The 16,073-nt window shown below is 44.6% G+C and overlaps 1 protein-coding gene across 1 annotated transcript in view; it reads left to right on the forward strand.

Annotated features, from left to right (window-relative positions):
* The first annotated feature begins 3,481 nt into the window (after nt 1-3,481).
* GUCA1C (guanylate cyclase activator 1C) overlaps nt 3,482-16,073 on the forward strand; it is a 125,892-nt gene continuing 113,300 nt past the window's right edge. The window contains exon 1 of the mRNA XM_088442158.1: nt 3,482-3,736. Coding sequence (XP_088298284.1) covers nt 3,482-3,736 — 255 coding nt within the window. The remainder of the gene's footprint in view (nt 3,737-16,073) is intronic.

Raw genomic sequence — 16,073 nt, forward strand, 5'->3', positions numbered from 1 at the left:
CAATACAGTCACAAGGGTGGTATCTGACCAAACTCAGTACAGTAATTAAGAGATCTATCATTCTAGAAACTCAGAGTCAGTGTGAAGGTCTATTGTCTGAGGAATACTGTATGTGTGCAAACTGTGGATCTCTAATTGATGAAAAGTGCATCCAGCGATGCCAGTCCAAGAATAACCTGTATCTGGGCGAGCATCCTTTAGAGGATTACCATTCCTTAGTGGGTAAGGTTTTAAACCAGACTGAGTGTTGGGTTTGCACTCATGTGCCTCAGGGACAACATAATATAGGTTTAGCACCACTCCCATTAAATGTCTCCGAGGTTCTTGGATTACTTAAGGGGAAAATGCTGGACGGGAAATTCGTTAAGTCCAAGCCTCCAAATTTTAAGCTCCATCAGTACCAACTGGATAGATCCCTGTTATGTTTAAACATCACAGAAAAAAGGGGAGATTCCCTCCAGCACACTGCAGCAATGTCAACAAAAATACTTGAATCCTACATGGTAATAGAAATTCAGAGGTAATAGTTACATACATTTGCAAATATATGAATAAGCACCAGGCTAACGTCAAGGCTCCTCTATACTGGCGTCCCTAACATTAAGGGGTTCACATCCAAGGAGCAGGGTACCCAAAAAAATTCCAGCCAAGGACCATCCCCAGGGCATCAAACGGAAAGGGGAAAAACGTGATAGTGAAGTGTAAAGTATAGATGTATAAAGATAATCAATTAGTGTTAATAAAATGAGGAAGAATTAAAATGACGTAAATAATAAACAAACAAATAGAAAGGTGATGAAAAAGTATCTATGTGAATTAAGTGGTGATGCCCTGAAGAAGGCCCAGCCAGAGCAACTCCAGGGGCCCCACTCCCAAACGCTCACCCCAAAATAATTATTGCTACCTAATAGTAGCACCCACTCTGGGTCATATAATTACTGGTGGGCAGGATGTTCAAAGGACTTTTATCCGATCTATAACTGTTCGAAACCACTGCTAAACAGCTTCACCTATCTGAACGTTAAGAACGCCAATTTGGGAACTTTAAGACTATATATAATTTGAACATCCTGCCCACAGTTATTGATGAGCAGACTCGCTATACTCTGAAATCCTGCACATATTTTGAACACCCTGCCTACAGATTTTGCTGAGCAGATTCAACAGATTTTGATTGCTGACACACTGAATCCCTTTTATACTCACTATATTAAACAAATAATACATAGACTGCTATTCCACATCGTTAGATCATGAACAAATGATCAATCATATGTCTAGTATAGAACAATAGACCACATCCCTGTACCATAGAGGATAGAGGTCAGCAGCTAATGGTCAAAATATACGTGTACATTTATATATATATACACATACATATTATTTGTATATTATATGTATGTACAAACACGTCAAAAGCATTCCCCTCTAATATAACTTTGAGAGTGCTTACCAGTTTTTCACATATCACTGTGAACACCCAATATATGCCTCCACACCAGTACCCACCAGTGCAGCAGATCTCAGATCTGCATTTGCTAAAACAATCTACTGAAAGTATTGTGTCACCGTACACAGTCTTCCAATCTTTGGCAGACCAGCTGCCTTTCAAAGGCAAGGGCATAGCCATGGTAGGTGCAGAGAATAGGGCTTCTACAGGGCCAGGTGACCTCTGGGACTCGGACCTCTCAATACACTGATTTACACTGCAGTCTTCTGAGCCCAGGCTTTTCTATTCTCACCAGAGTGCTGCTGCATGGCATCTGGACGTAAAGCTAATCTCAGCTACAGCCATCTGTAGCTGCTGCCTGAAAGCATGCCTTTATTGTGGGGTCCCCCGCCTCCTGTGAGATCCCTGGCTTGGGCTGTCCGGCTTGGGGTGCTAATGCTTTGGCTGGGGTGACCCAATGATAGGGTCCCCTTGCTGTGGCATTACACCCCAGCCGGACTTGAGCCTGTTGCTGGTTTTAAATATAGGGGGAACCCTACATAATTTTTTTTCCCCTATTTTTAAAACCAGGACAGGCTCAGCAGCCAGGTGCTGGTTCCTAAAATACAAGGGGACCCTATTAATTTTTTTCGCTGTATTTTTAGGACCCAGGACTGGCTGAGTAGCCTGGGGCTGGTAATGCTTTTGGAGGGGACGCTACGTAATTTTTAAAAAAACATTTAACCATGTTTCTACAGGTACAACACAAGCAGCCGTCACATATCTCACTGATATGTGACGGCTGCTTATTCGGGAGAGTTTGGCAGAGAGAAAACACTTGCTACTCGTGGGAGATATCTCGATCTGCTTCACTATCGGAAAACACACTCTCAGCTAAACTCACTTCTTAGTAAAATTGTGAGTTTCAGGAGCCCTAAATCACCAGAGTTTTGGTGATGCAAATCGAGTTTAAAGAAAACAAACTTGATCAGACTCAAATCTTAGTAAATTTACCCCCAGGTGGAGATGTAAGACTTGGAGAGAGATAAAGCGGAGAGAGATACAGTACCCAGCTCCTAATTCTAACTGTACAGGCTGTGTTTGAAAAATGACAGTTAGGAGCTGGTTGGTTGGAACTTTATCTCTCCAAGGTTTAGTACATGTACCTCAATTTCATTTTTTAGAAAATATATTTAATTTGTTTATATTACTTATTTGCTAATTACCATTCATTTAATCCTGAATGTCAGCTAAGTACGCAAATATTAGATCATTTACAATCAAAATGGATAAGCTGCAAAATATTTTGCACAGTGAATATATGCTATGGGGCCACCATAGGTCTTGCTACGCCCCTACTGGATGGGTTCTATGTCAGACAGAAATTTTCCTAGCAGTAATAATTATGTAAATGGAGACATTACCTACTCTCTGATTTGCTTCTTTAGAATACACTCTGGATCCATTATAGAACAGTTATAGACACAGAAAAAAAAGTATTTTTCATTGAAGCACATTATTGAGCTAAATTTACTAATATTATAACTACATTTATTTTCAATCTTGATACAAAATAATAATAATAATAATAATAATAATAATAATAATAATAATAATACATTGAATCCATTATAGAACAGCAGTAAAAGTGTATTACGTATTACCATTATTATACAACCTGCAGACCAGTTAAGCCATTAATGTAGCCTAATCGGGAGCCACACATGCTGTTTAAAATAGTGACATAGCATATAGCTTACATTCTAACCAGTTAGACTGTTTAGGATGCTATGCCAGGGACTGTATATAATTTATCATCAACAAGTCCCAAAATATACAATCTTGTGTGACTGTATTTTTTATTCATTTACAAAAATAAACATTACTAGAAATGTTGATCCTCCTCCAAAGGCAACCATTTGACAATGCACTTAATCTGACCATGTTTCTATTTTTACACATGTAGTCTTTTCCTGTAACAAGCTTTCAGGGGTTTAAAAAAGCTCTTTACTGCAATGTGAGCAGTGTTTTGGGAAACACTGGGACAAGTGGATGAATCTGTGGTGCACTCTCAATGGAAATCAAAACAAAGACACTCCTGAAATAAACAATATGGGTTCAAGTAGCTCAACCGCAGATGATATTAATGCTCTGGAGATACATCACTGGTACGGAAAATTCATGAAAGAGTGTCCATCTGGACAGCTCAGCTTGCATGAGTTTAAAGGATTACTTGGCCTGCAAGGAATGAATTTGGAGGCCAACCAATACATTGAGCAAGTGTTTGGCACCTTTGATATGAATAAGGTAAGTCACTCAGTTACTAACCATTTTGCTGTGAACTGGCACTTCAAAGATGTATGTGTAATTAAAAGTGCACAAAGGGCTAAAGTTCCTTATGATAATACAGCTCTATTTTTTATTTAAATATTTAAGCTAAAGCAGATATTTTTATAGTGGTAACTAATGACATCATCTGCTGCGCAGGATAAAATTAACAGAAAAGGTCACTTTCTAACGCGCAGGATTTTTAACTAATTTTGCACATTCCGAAACCTTATTTGCATTACTACTTGCACGCATATTTACATTTTACATTGCATGTATATTAACATTGAACGTTTGCATAGATATGATTTACTAGCTGTTAACATATATTCTGAAATTAGAGAATTCCAGAGAATATGAATATTACATAAAATCATTGGTATTTTTAGTATTTTTTATTGAGCATGAATGTTTGTGGAATGCAAAGAAAATCTTAAGAAAAAACATAAAACATCTAAAAAAATTATATTTCTTCTATACTGTGAAATTGCAACTAATGTTGGGCATGCACGGCCAGATAAAATGCCTGTCAGACATACACAGTGTATTCGACAGACATCTGCACTCCGCCCCCGGGGGAGGAGACATTTCCCTGTTCCTTCCGTAGGAAGGAATGCAGGAAATGTCTGTCTGTCGGCCGCGGCTGGGCATACACTGCTCGATGCGGCCAACAGTTTACCGGGAAATATCGCATAGGACGGGCATGCTGGACAATCCGGCATGCCCGACCGAACAATATTTAACCCTCAGTCGGCCCCCCACACGCTACAATTATCGGGGCGATCCGCCGATATCAGGGGGAACGCCTCGATTAATTGTACTGTGCATGTTTACATAAGAGTAAAGTAAGCAATTCACATTTAACTATAAAACGCATAATAAAATTTTGCTATTTTTTATATAGTTTGCCAACAACAATAATAATAAATATAATATAAATAAACAACAACTACTACTACTACTACTACTACTACTACTACTACTACTACTACTACTACTACTACTACTACGTGTTTACAATGTGACATGTCTAAATTTTAATTAGTCAAATATCCTTTTGTGAGGTGTATTTAGTAGTGTTGTAGTATGTATGATATATTAATACTTGTTATATTTTTTTTTATTTTTAATGAAAATGGAAACATTGTAATGCATTTGTACAATACTATGGTTTCAAGTATCAATTAGGGCAGTGGTTCTCAAACTTTTTTGAATCGAAGCGCCCTAGAGTATCAGCATTGTTTTCACAACACCCCTAAGCCAAAAGTTTGTTTTATTGAGAAAAAAATTATTACGTAAATTGTGCTACCTGTCATCCTCAGGTTCAGTTATGTGGTGGACAGGTTTGCGCACCTGTTTGTCCAAATATTTACATTACATTGACCATAAATAATTTGATTTGGTGCTGGACCACCAACCTGAGGCACCCCTGCAAGTGTCCCAAGGCACCCCATGGTGCCACGGCGCACAGTTTGGGAACCACTGAGTTAGGGCAAAGGTTTTCAAACTCAGGACCTGATTCAGAGCCGCTCGCAAAATGCCAGCGCTTGCTCTGAATGAGGACAGCCGCTTCTCTGTAAAGAGCCGACCTCCTGGCTGCTTGCTAAGCTGTGGCTGACCACCCACAGCTTTAGCGAGGGGCCAAGTTGATGGTCGCGATGGTCAAGACCATTGCGACCATCGGCGCTTGCGACGAGACCCTTGTGGTAGGGTCTCATCTGCTGCAAGCCCCAGTGAGCTTTTGGCTCTAATAGATGTCACGAGTGATGTCAGTGGGGCCGCCCCCAAACGGCCCCCAAACGGCAGGCGTTCCTTTGGGAATGCCTCCGTTTGGCCAGCCACCCACCCACCCCGCCTACAAAATGGTGTGTGGCCGCTGCGCATGAGCAGGGCCTCAAGATCAGCCCGCTTGCAAGCGCTCAGCGCTTGCGAGCGGGTCTGAATGAGGCCCTCAGTCCTCAGGACCCCAAACAGTGCATGTTCTCCAGGTCTCCTCACAGAATCACAAGTGAAATAATTAGCTCCACCTGTGGATCTTATAAAATGTGTCAGTGAGTAATGATTACATTTGTGCACCTGCTGGGTGACCTGGAATACGTGAACTGTGTGGGGTCCTGAGGACTAAGGACCTCATTCAGAGCCGGACGCTATTTGCGCTCGCTCGTTCAGAAAAAAGGGGTGGCTATTCAAATGAACCGTTCGCTCTTTGCGGTCTGTTCACGCCTCTAGGTCAGAACGAGCGAACAAAACTTGCGGTAGTTTTTTGGAAAACTATGCCCCCTGGCCGCTCGCATCCTACGTCATGTCCGCTATTTATTAGATTAATCGAGTACATCGGCCAGCGTATGAACTGCTCGCTATTCTTGTGGTTGGTTTTTCCTACCGCAATCTTGCGAGCGGTTCTGACTATAAAATAACCCAGTGACGTGGTCAATGACGCTGCTGTATTAATTATGCACACCCATAAAATGCCCGTTTTGACCTTTAAGCACGCCTGCGTTCGGATCTCCACTCCCCGTTTTCAAGCACCTTCCCCTGTTACCACCCACATACGCTCCGATCCGGGAATAACCCAAGGGTCTGACCCGTTTAGGAACTGTGGAGCTCATTCAGACCCTTGCGCAATGCACTCTCTCGCAGCCGGGCGATTGTTGCAAACTGCGCATGTGTATAAGTCACAGTGCGCGTGCGCGAACCAGTCACTGTGATCGGGAATCGCGTACTTGTAGCACAAAGACTGAGTGCTACTTTGAGTGGCAGTGCCGTTTGAGGGTGGTAACAGGGGAAGGTCCAGGAAAACGGGGGAGTGGGTAAACGAACGCAGGCGTGTCTGAGCATCAAAACGGAGTTCTTTGGGCATGCATAATTAGCATGTAAGCGTCATTGTACACGTCACCTGGTTGTTTTTCAGCCTGCAGTGATTGCAGTGCTGGCGGCGGGGTAGGGTCAAGGGCTGCGAGCAGCTCCGATGGCTCTCGATGTTACTGATTAAACATACACTTCCTGGAGATGACATGTGCTTATAATGAAAAGTGGGTGTTATTACATCGACGTGCAATCACTAAGACATAGAGGGCGTCCTTAACCCCTGGCTGTGCGATCACGGATGACATCATCTCCAAGCATCCAATGCAACACCGAAAGAGCCAGGTCACTGCAGACTTGGCTCCGGTGTGAACGGTGTCAACTCGGGAATATCCTGGGTATGAAAGGGGTAAATTCCAGGTCTGATCCAGATTGGAACCCTGGGCTCGATTCAGACCCGCTCACTAGATGCGTTCGCACGCAGCCAGCGTATGCAAATCCGCATTGATCGCACTGTGTCTTAGCGTGCGATCGTGGTGTGTTACTAGACGCCCACTTGTCTCTCTTAAGACACCCACTAAAGCACGTTATCCCCAGGAAGTGTATGCAACCATCGGTAACATCGATTACTATCGGATGCATACGCAGCACTTGTGGTTGACCATACACTACCACAAGCCCTTCGAGCACTTCAGTGTAAAATTCAGCCAAGTGACGTGCTGCGTTTAAATTATGCACGCTTCTGAAATGGCGTTAAGATGCTCAGGCACGCCTGCGTTCGCATCACCAGTCCCCCGTTTCCAGTGACCAGCTCCTGTCACCACCCACAAGCGGTTTCTAGTGAGGTGGCAATGCTCAGTGAGCAAGCGCTTCACGATTGCATGGACTGGTTCGTGCACGCGCACTGCGATGTGTACGCATGCACTGAATGCAAACATCGGCTGGCTGTGTGCGAACGCATCCTAGCGAGCGGGTCTGAATCGGGCCCTCTGTTCCAACCCTTGGGTCATACCTGAAACTTTGGTGTAAAAGAGGTATAATTTACAGCAGTAATCAGTTAGCAATTCACTAAAAACACGCCAAAATTGAACATGTTTAAGAAACAGCTGTTAATAAATCTCCCCCTTGGTAAAATATCTCAAGATAACATTTGCGATCACTTAATTTTTGCTGCCACACCACTGCAGTTCACATCTAAGTAGTGCAAACTGTCTTGTCTAGTTCATTACAGTACAGCACAATTTTAGTGCGATAGACTGCATTATATAATGTCCGGGTGTCTTGTCTTAAGGCATGGAGTTACGGCAGTTCAAAAGTGGCCAATTCCTAAAAACACACCTTTTTTAATGGGAATCTCATGTGACATTTCAAGCTGTCAAAAAATATTAGGTCATAAGTTAAAGAATTGTTCCAGTATTTTGCTCCGAATAAATGCAAAAATAGGCCAAGTAAAACCATATTCAATAGTAAATGGCTGGCTTTCCACAAGTATGACTGCTCACATGCACAGTTTTCATTCATAGGGGCATATTCAATTGGGAGCTAGGTTTTCACCACAAAAAAATCAAGCAGACTTTGCGCCCAATTTTGGATTAGTACGGGTATACGTGCTCCCGACTCCCGCGTATTCAATTAAAATAAAATGCATGCACTGCAAGAAAAAACTACTTACTGGTCTGATGGTCTCTGGTGGTCTCCATGGCTCCTGGTCATCTCCCCTCCATCCTTACACTGGGGAGGAAGCTGCTGGGAGGCAATGGGGCTGCTGGGATGGGAGGCGGCTGTTGGGAGATGTAGTTCTCCCTGCTGCTGCCTCCGGGGGGGGTTCACACACACACACAGGGGTCACACAGACCTTCAGACATACGTACACACACTCACACACACTTAACACACAGTCACACATACTTACAACACACGCTGCTGCAAAGTCTGTGTCCCAACAGCCTGGAGGAAGAAGACAATACTTTGGAAGGTTAGTAATTACTGACTAATTTAGGAAAAGAAACTTCCAATGGCTCAGTTAGTGATTGGGGGGGAGGGGTGCCACATACTGAGGCCAATCAGCAATTCCCAACCATTTTTCCTAAAAATATGGATTTTAGGAAAAATAGGTTGTGCTCTGGAGGTGCGAAAAAAAACTCCCACCACTCAAAAATTTAAAAACCCTGAACCTAATTGTATAGCAAAATTCCTGCACTTGCGGGAAAAACTTTACAGGTGCGGGATTTTTGACACCAACAGGGTTCAACCTTTAAAGCGGTTTAGAATTCCAGCTAGATTACTGATATTTTGTGGTCTTCAATTGCATAGGTGCTAGTTCAGAGAGGCACCAGGGGCACACTGAGTAGGGATGGACATCAGAATGTGATAATTACAATCCATCAATGTTTTTCTTTTGTTCTTAGTGGGTTCACCATTTGCTTGTTGCTGTTTGCCACCACTGAATGGTTATCATTAGATGGTATTCCGATGGTTGCTTCTTTCTTTATTTCCTGATAACTGTGCTATTCCTGGCTCCTACCTGGCTGCTGCAGGGCATCTTTTTGGGTTTGTTGGAGGCTGTCTCACTCTGTCAGCCTCAGAAGTGACCCTGCACAGTCCCTCCCCTCTCTAGGAGGCTGTTGCTGGGCAACAGAGCACATTGCTAGCATTGATTGGCCAATCAGAGTGTAGCCCACATCCCTGCAGCTGCAGTCAGCTAGCCATGCAGTCACTCACAGAGAGACACAGCCACTTGAAATTCAGGAGTAGGAGGCAGAGAGACTCACCACCTGTGTGTTACACTGTGTTTGTTTTGTAACGTGTGTGTTGTCCTCCTGTTTGCTAAGCTTCGCTCATGCTGCTGCTGTCCTGAGTCCTAACCCATCGTCACTCATGATGTCAAGTCCTGCTCTGCCTCCTCTCCTCCCACTTAGTGACAGAGAGACTGTTTGACTCCGCCCCCTCCAGCCGCACTGTGCATGCACAACTCTGGATTAATGCGCATGAGCAAACATTGCGATGGCATTTGCATTGAATGCTGTTAATGCAATGGTTAGTTACCATCGCACCAGAACATTTGATGACGGACGCCCAACCCACTATTCAATGTTGGGCTTCTGATGTCCATCCCTAACACTGAGTGCACTGCACAAGTGCAGTGCATTACTGTGGGCTGAGTAAGTCCCTTGACATACCACAAAAGGTCAGAGAAACATGTGCTGAGTTCTGATTGGTGGAGCTCATCACATGCTTCTCTGACCCGTGGAGATCAGCGCAGCCTCATGGGAAATATTCATCAGATCTATATCTGTATTTGGGTGGAGCCTTACGTTATAGTCACTATGGGACAATTCAATTCATGCGATTTGAATAGCACTGGGAAGGAGTTCCCAGAGCTATTCTATTGACCACGCTGTACCCCGCACTTAGTTGGGAGATGCCGGTTACCGCTACATAAGCCGAGTGTTAAGTCATGGTAACCCGCATTCTCCGACTTAAGTGCCGGACATGATGCTGTTAGCGCACGTGCTAAACCTGAAAACAGCATCACAGCACTAGTGTAGTCAGATTTCTGCTCGCACCTCAAGAGTGTGCGTGCAAAAATTCTCTAGTCGGGAGTTTACAGCACAGTCAATTGAATCGCTACGGGAACTCCTTTCCGGTGCTATAAAAATTGCGCTGAATTAAATCGCCCAGATGGAGCAAAGTTTGTAGCATTTGATATGTACATATATTTGTTTTTCATCCTTGAATTTTTTTCTTGTTTTATACCTACAGAATATTTGCAGAGGTGTGAGTGTATAGTACAGGGAATAGCAGGGTGCATACACTGGGCTCAATCCTATTATGTGCTCCTGCGAGCCGTCCTCACTGCTAACTCCTAAGCCTACGCCAAACTTCCACTCCTGGCAGCATGCGGGTAACCATCCTCCTCCTCTCCTGGTGCTGGTTGGATAAATTGTATGTACAGGGACGTGTTTTTGGATGCATGTGTTCCTAGTACTGCGCAGTAGTGTTGTGTCTGTGAGTAAAGAGTCAGGCAGAGGGCAGTGCTGACCACATACTGAGGCCAATCAGCAAAAACAAAGACCCCTCAGGCTTTATGATCGCGTAGTGGTGTGCAGGTCACTCCTACTGCCCTTGAGGGGGCAACATTCAGCAATTTAGGGGCACCATAATTAAATTATATCTCCCCCCCAACCTAAAAACGTTGTGGCGACCCTGATTAATTGCTATTGCCAAAAAAGTATAAAAAACAATATTTGTTTGTAATAAATATCTTCAACAATTCCTATGTTCTAACACAAACAACATAAAGGGCTCTATTTGCTACAATCCGCATTTAAAATAAATGTCAAATTTAAAATGCGGTTGTAGTGTGATATTTCGACTATGGGCCTGATTCATTACCGATCGCAACTGCGATTACGCACGCAATTGGCTGATTGTTGCATTCTGCACATGCGTATGCTGTTGCTTGGGTGTGCACAAATTAGCCACTGCAATTCCTTACGCAGCTTGAGGTCTCATAGTGTGCAATGAAGTTAGCAATTTCAGAGTAAGGTCTGACCTTGTGCAAGTGTGCGTGATGCTGCGATGGTACTCGATTGTACCGATGGTTTCGCAGTCCTGCTAATCATTACGGATGTGTGTAAGGTAAAGTGGGCGTCCTTATGTAGTGCTGCTGCGGCATAGTGATCACAATGAATTAGCATACTATTGCATTGCGATTTAGGAAATATCACAGGTATTTATCAAAAATCCCTCGCAGGGACAGAGCTTGCGATACAGTTCTGTCCCTGCAAATTCCATCCGCACACTTCTCCCTGTATTTTTCGGAAAATTATCGGTCCTTGGATCAGGTGTTTTGGGGGTTTTTTTTACTATTTTTTTTTCTTTTTTGTAGTGATGAGTTCGTGATCTATTTAGACCACACAGCTGATCACTGGGGCCAGCTCCCAGCTCTGCTATGCCTGTTAGAGCAGAGCAGGAGTCGGGGAACCGGGGGGAAACCCCGGATAACGCCATCTCCAGGTGGCGTTATTATCACAGGGCTTTATCTGGTATTTTTTATTTTTAGTACATATGGGAAGATCACATTTTCCATTACAATTATGTAAGAAAAATCTAACAATATGTGATAATTAGGGTTTGGGGTAGAATTTTACGAATTCTACTCCAATTGCCCTTTAGTAGTAAATTTATGTGAAACTGAAATAATGTGAAAAGGGTTTGAAAACACCTTTTTTCACTTTATTGTTGTAAAAATAATGTTAATAAATAGAGCCCAAAGTGAGGAATCACAGATTGCACTGATTAAGCTCCCACAAAATGTATAAGTTAAGGATGTAGATGTACCACCCTCTATTTATAGATGTGTCTATAATGGCGGTGTGGAATGAATGGTTCAGCATGTGGCACATGCCTGTACTGTAATGATGAGAGTGGAGCATGGATCTCTGGTCAGCTAGAACTAAACTTCAACTAGAGTAACAACTTTAGTTTTCAGGCTCTTCTACAGGTCCAGTATAAACCTTAACTCTGATCTTAAACTCTGTTAAGAGTTTAAGGGGTCTTTTTATTAAGCAGTGTTAGGAGACAAAGTGAAATGAGATTAGGTGCCAGCCAATCAGCTCCTAAATGCCATGTCACAGGTTGTGTTTGAAAAATGACAGTTAGGAGCTGATTGGCTGGCTGTTATGTACTGGGTTGTTTGTGGACCCGGGGTGGTAGCAGGAGCGATCACAGAAGCGGATTTGAATAAAAAACTAGGGGCCTGATTCAGACCCACTCGCAAGCGGCTGTCCGCTCGCAAGTGGGTCGATGGTCTGCACTGAGCATGCGCACGACGGAGGGAGCTCCGTCGTGCGCATGCGCCAGACACGACGAGCGAAGGACTTTCCTTCGCTCGTTGTGTCCGATCAAAGGGGGCGTGCTGTCAATGTTGATTGACAGCACGCCCCCTTTGGTGGGCGTGCCGGGGGCGTGCCTCCCTGACGGGGGCGTTCCCACGGGAACGCCTCCCGTCAGAAGCCGGCCCACTGACATCACTAGTGATGTCAGTGGGAGTGATTTTGGCTCTGATAGAGCCAAAATCACTCCGGAGCTTGCGGTTGAAAACCTCAACCGCAGGCTCCGGCTCGCAATTTCGATGGTCGCGATGGTCACGACCATCGCGGCCATCAAAATGCACGCTCGTATAGCCTGTGGGTGGTGACCCACAACTATACGAGCGTCCAGGAGGACGCTCCATTTTCATGGAGCCTGGCCCTCATGCAGAGCGTGCGCTCTGCTCAGAGCGTACGGCTCTGAATGAGGGCCTAGGTTTTTTAATAAGTGCTTGAGTAGACATAAAATATGGCAGTAAATAAAAGTCCAGGAATATATAAATGTGCACAAGAGTTCTGTGGTGGGAGTAATGGGTTAATGTCCAAGTAGAAACAATTAGAGCTGTCCAGGTGTGCAGGTAGTGAGACTGAAAATAATCAACCAGGTATGCAGGTAGTCATGCAGGAAAATAATCAACCAGGTATGCAGGTAGTGATGAAGGAAAATAATAACCAGGTATGCAGGTAGTGAACTAAGGCAAATGAGCAGGATGTCAGCAGGCTCAGGCACTCAGGTATGGGCAAGGGTGATGGAGGAAGCAGGGTAGTCCAGCGGAAGCTAGGAGCTGACAGGCAGACTGGCAGACAGCGAATTCACAGGAACAGGAAAGCACAGAGAACTCCCTCTCAGCTAGGCTGAGATACACGTTGCACTGGCAAAGAAGGAAGGCACTGACCCTTCCTAAATACCCCATGCCGTGCTGTTACTGGCCGGAGAAAACATGTGACTCACCAGGATTGGCCAGCTGCATCACATGGCCAGAAGGCAAGATGGCGGCGCCCATGCCAAATGGAATGGAGACGCCGCCAGGCCTTACCAGCGCAGAGTGACAACAGGCCCGCACAACAACGCGCGCAGCCAAAGCCCCCCGCCAGACACCAGCTCCGCCACCAGAAAGCCCGCGCCACAACGACCTCACAGGTAACACCCGCCTAGCGCCATGCTGAAATACCCTGGCCGTGACACTGGCACCTTATCTCCTTTCACTTTGTCTCCTAACACTGCTTAGTAAATAGACTCCTAACTCTTAACTCTTAACAAGGGGGAAATGTAATAAACATTCTAAAGAAATGAATGAGGGGAGAAGTTGTTCATAGCAACCAATCAGCCTCTGGATTGCATTTATTAAGTACATTCTATAAAATGATAGGTAGCAACTGATTGGTTGCTATAGTCAACTTCTCTATTTTGTCCACTTCTCCATTCTAGAAGGTTTGATACATCTCCCTCCAATGCTTTAGAGTTTCTCAGTCCAACCATGAATCAGCAGACATCACAGTTAGAGATAGTGCAGGCCATTAAGTGACAAATAGGAATCAGTATAGGGGGAGACGCTAGGGCATACTTACCGACTTTTTTCCGCTGCACCTTCCCGGGAGGGCCGCGTCGCCGCCTCTGCCAGTTCGCCCCCACCATTAGTATCATAGAAGTCGCAATGTCCCCCACTGCCCTGCGAGTCTCATACAGGGCGCACACCCTAACCCCTTCCTCCAGAATATAGGACGCGATGTCATGCTGCCCAGCATTCTGTGAGGAGCGCTGCTGAATGCTTATAGGGAGAGCAGAGCTGCACACTTTGGGTTTGGCTTGGTGAGTGTGGTGTTTTAGAAGTCTGGGCTCTGTAGTGCTCTGCCCCTCAGCCATCAGCTGCCAGTTGGGACAGTGTAGTGGATAGTCTGTGGCTGCGGCTGCCTGCCCTGTCACTGTGCTCTGTGTGGACTACTAGTTTAAAAGTTGGGTATGAAATAAAGGCAGTCCGGATGTCTTCTGCCAAAATGCAGACAGTGACATCCTGATGTACGTTATCCCAAAAAGGGTGCGGACAAGTATGATGACCCTCCCCCCTTCTCCCCCTAACCCTCCCTTCTTGGTTAAACTAACCCTCCACACCCTAACCCTCCCCGTTAGTGCCTGAACCTCCCGCCATGGTGCCTAAACCTAACCGTCCCCTCTTAGTGCCTAACCCTAACCCCCACCCCCCAAAGCCTAACCCCAAACCCTCTCCCCCGCCCCCCCCCCCTCACGTGGTGCCTAAACCGAACCCTCCCTGCCGCAGCTAATAGCCTGCCGCCTGCCAGAATTCTGGTGTCAGTATTTAGGCTGGTGTCGGGATTTAGCCGCTTATTTTTAGTCCCGGGTTGGGATTCTGACGCCGGGATTTAAATACAGTCAGGTCCATAAATATTGGGATATTGACAGAATTTTCATATTTTGTCCTCTATTCACCACCACAATGGCTTTGAAATGAAACAAACAAGATGTGCTTTAACTGCAGACTTTCAGATTTAATTTGAGGGTAATTATATCCAAATCAGGTGAACGGTGTAGGAATTACAACGGTTTCTATATGTGCCTTCCACTTTTTAAGGGGCCAAAAGTAATGGGACAAACTAAACAATCCTAAATCTAACTTTCACTTTTTAATACTTTGTTGCAAATCCTTTGCAGGCAATTACAGCCTGAAGTCTGGAATGCATAGACATCACCAGACGCTGGGTTTCATCCCTGGTGATACTCTGCCAGGCCTCTACTGCAAATGTCTTCAGTTCCTGCTTGTTCTTGGGGCATTTTCCCTTCAGTTTTGTCTTCATCAAGTGAAATGCATGCTCAATCGGATTCAGGTCAGGGGATTGACTTGGCCATTGCATAACATTCCACTTTTTAGCCTTAAAAAACTCTTTGGCTGCTTTTGCAGTATGCTTCGGGTCATTGTCCATCTGTACTGTGAAGCGCTGTCCAATGAGTTCTGAAGCATTTGACTGAATATGAGCATATAATATTGCCCGAAACACTTCAGAATTCATTCTGCTGCTTTTGTCAGCAGTCACATCATCAATAAATACGAGGGAACCAGTTCCATTGGCAGCCATACATGACCATGCCATGACACTACCACCACCATGCTTCACTGATGAGGTGGTATGTTTTGGATCATGAGCAGTTCCTTTCCTTCTCTTCTCTTCCCATCACTCTGGTACAAGTTGATCTTTGTCTCATCTGTCAATAGGATGTTGTTCCAGAACTGTAATGACTTTTTTAGATGTTGTTTGGCAATCTGGTCTTCCTGTTTTTGTGGCTCACCAATGGTTTGCATCTTGTGGTGAACCCTCTATATTCACTCTTGTGAAGTCTTCTCTTGATTGTTGACTTTGACACATATACATCTACCTCCTGGAGAGTGTTCTTGATTTGGCCAACTGTTGTGAAGGGGTTTTTCTTCACCAGGGAAATAATTCTTTTGTCATCCACCACAGTTGTTTTCCGTGGTCTTCCGGGTCTTTTGGTGTTGCTGAGCTCTCCGATGCGTTCTTTCTTTTTAAGAATGTTCCAAACAGTTGATTTGGCCACACCTAATGATTTTGCTAGCTCTCTTATGGGTTTGTTTTGATTTTTCAGCCTAATGATGGCTTGCTTCACT

Source organism: Taudactylus pleione, unplaced genomic scaffold, assembly GCF_031769625.1.
Source record: "Taudactylus pleione unplaced genomic scaffold, aTauple2 ptg000305l, whole genome shotgun sequence".
In the NCBI taxonomy this organism is placed as follows: domain Eukaryota; kingdom Metazoa; phylum Chordata; class Amphibia; order Anura; family Myobatrachidae; genus Taudactylus; species Taudactylus pleione.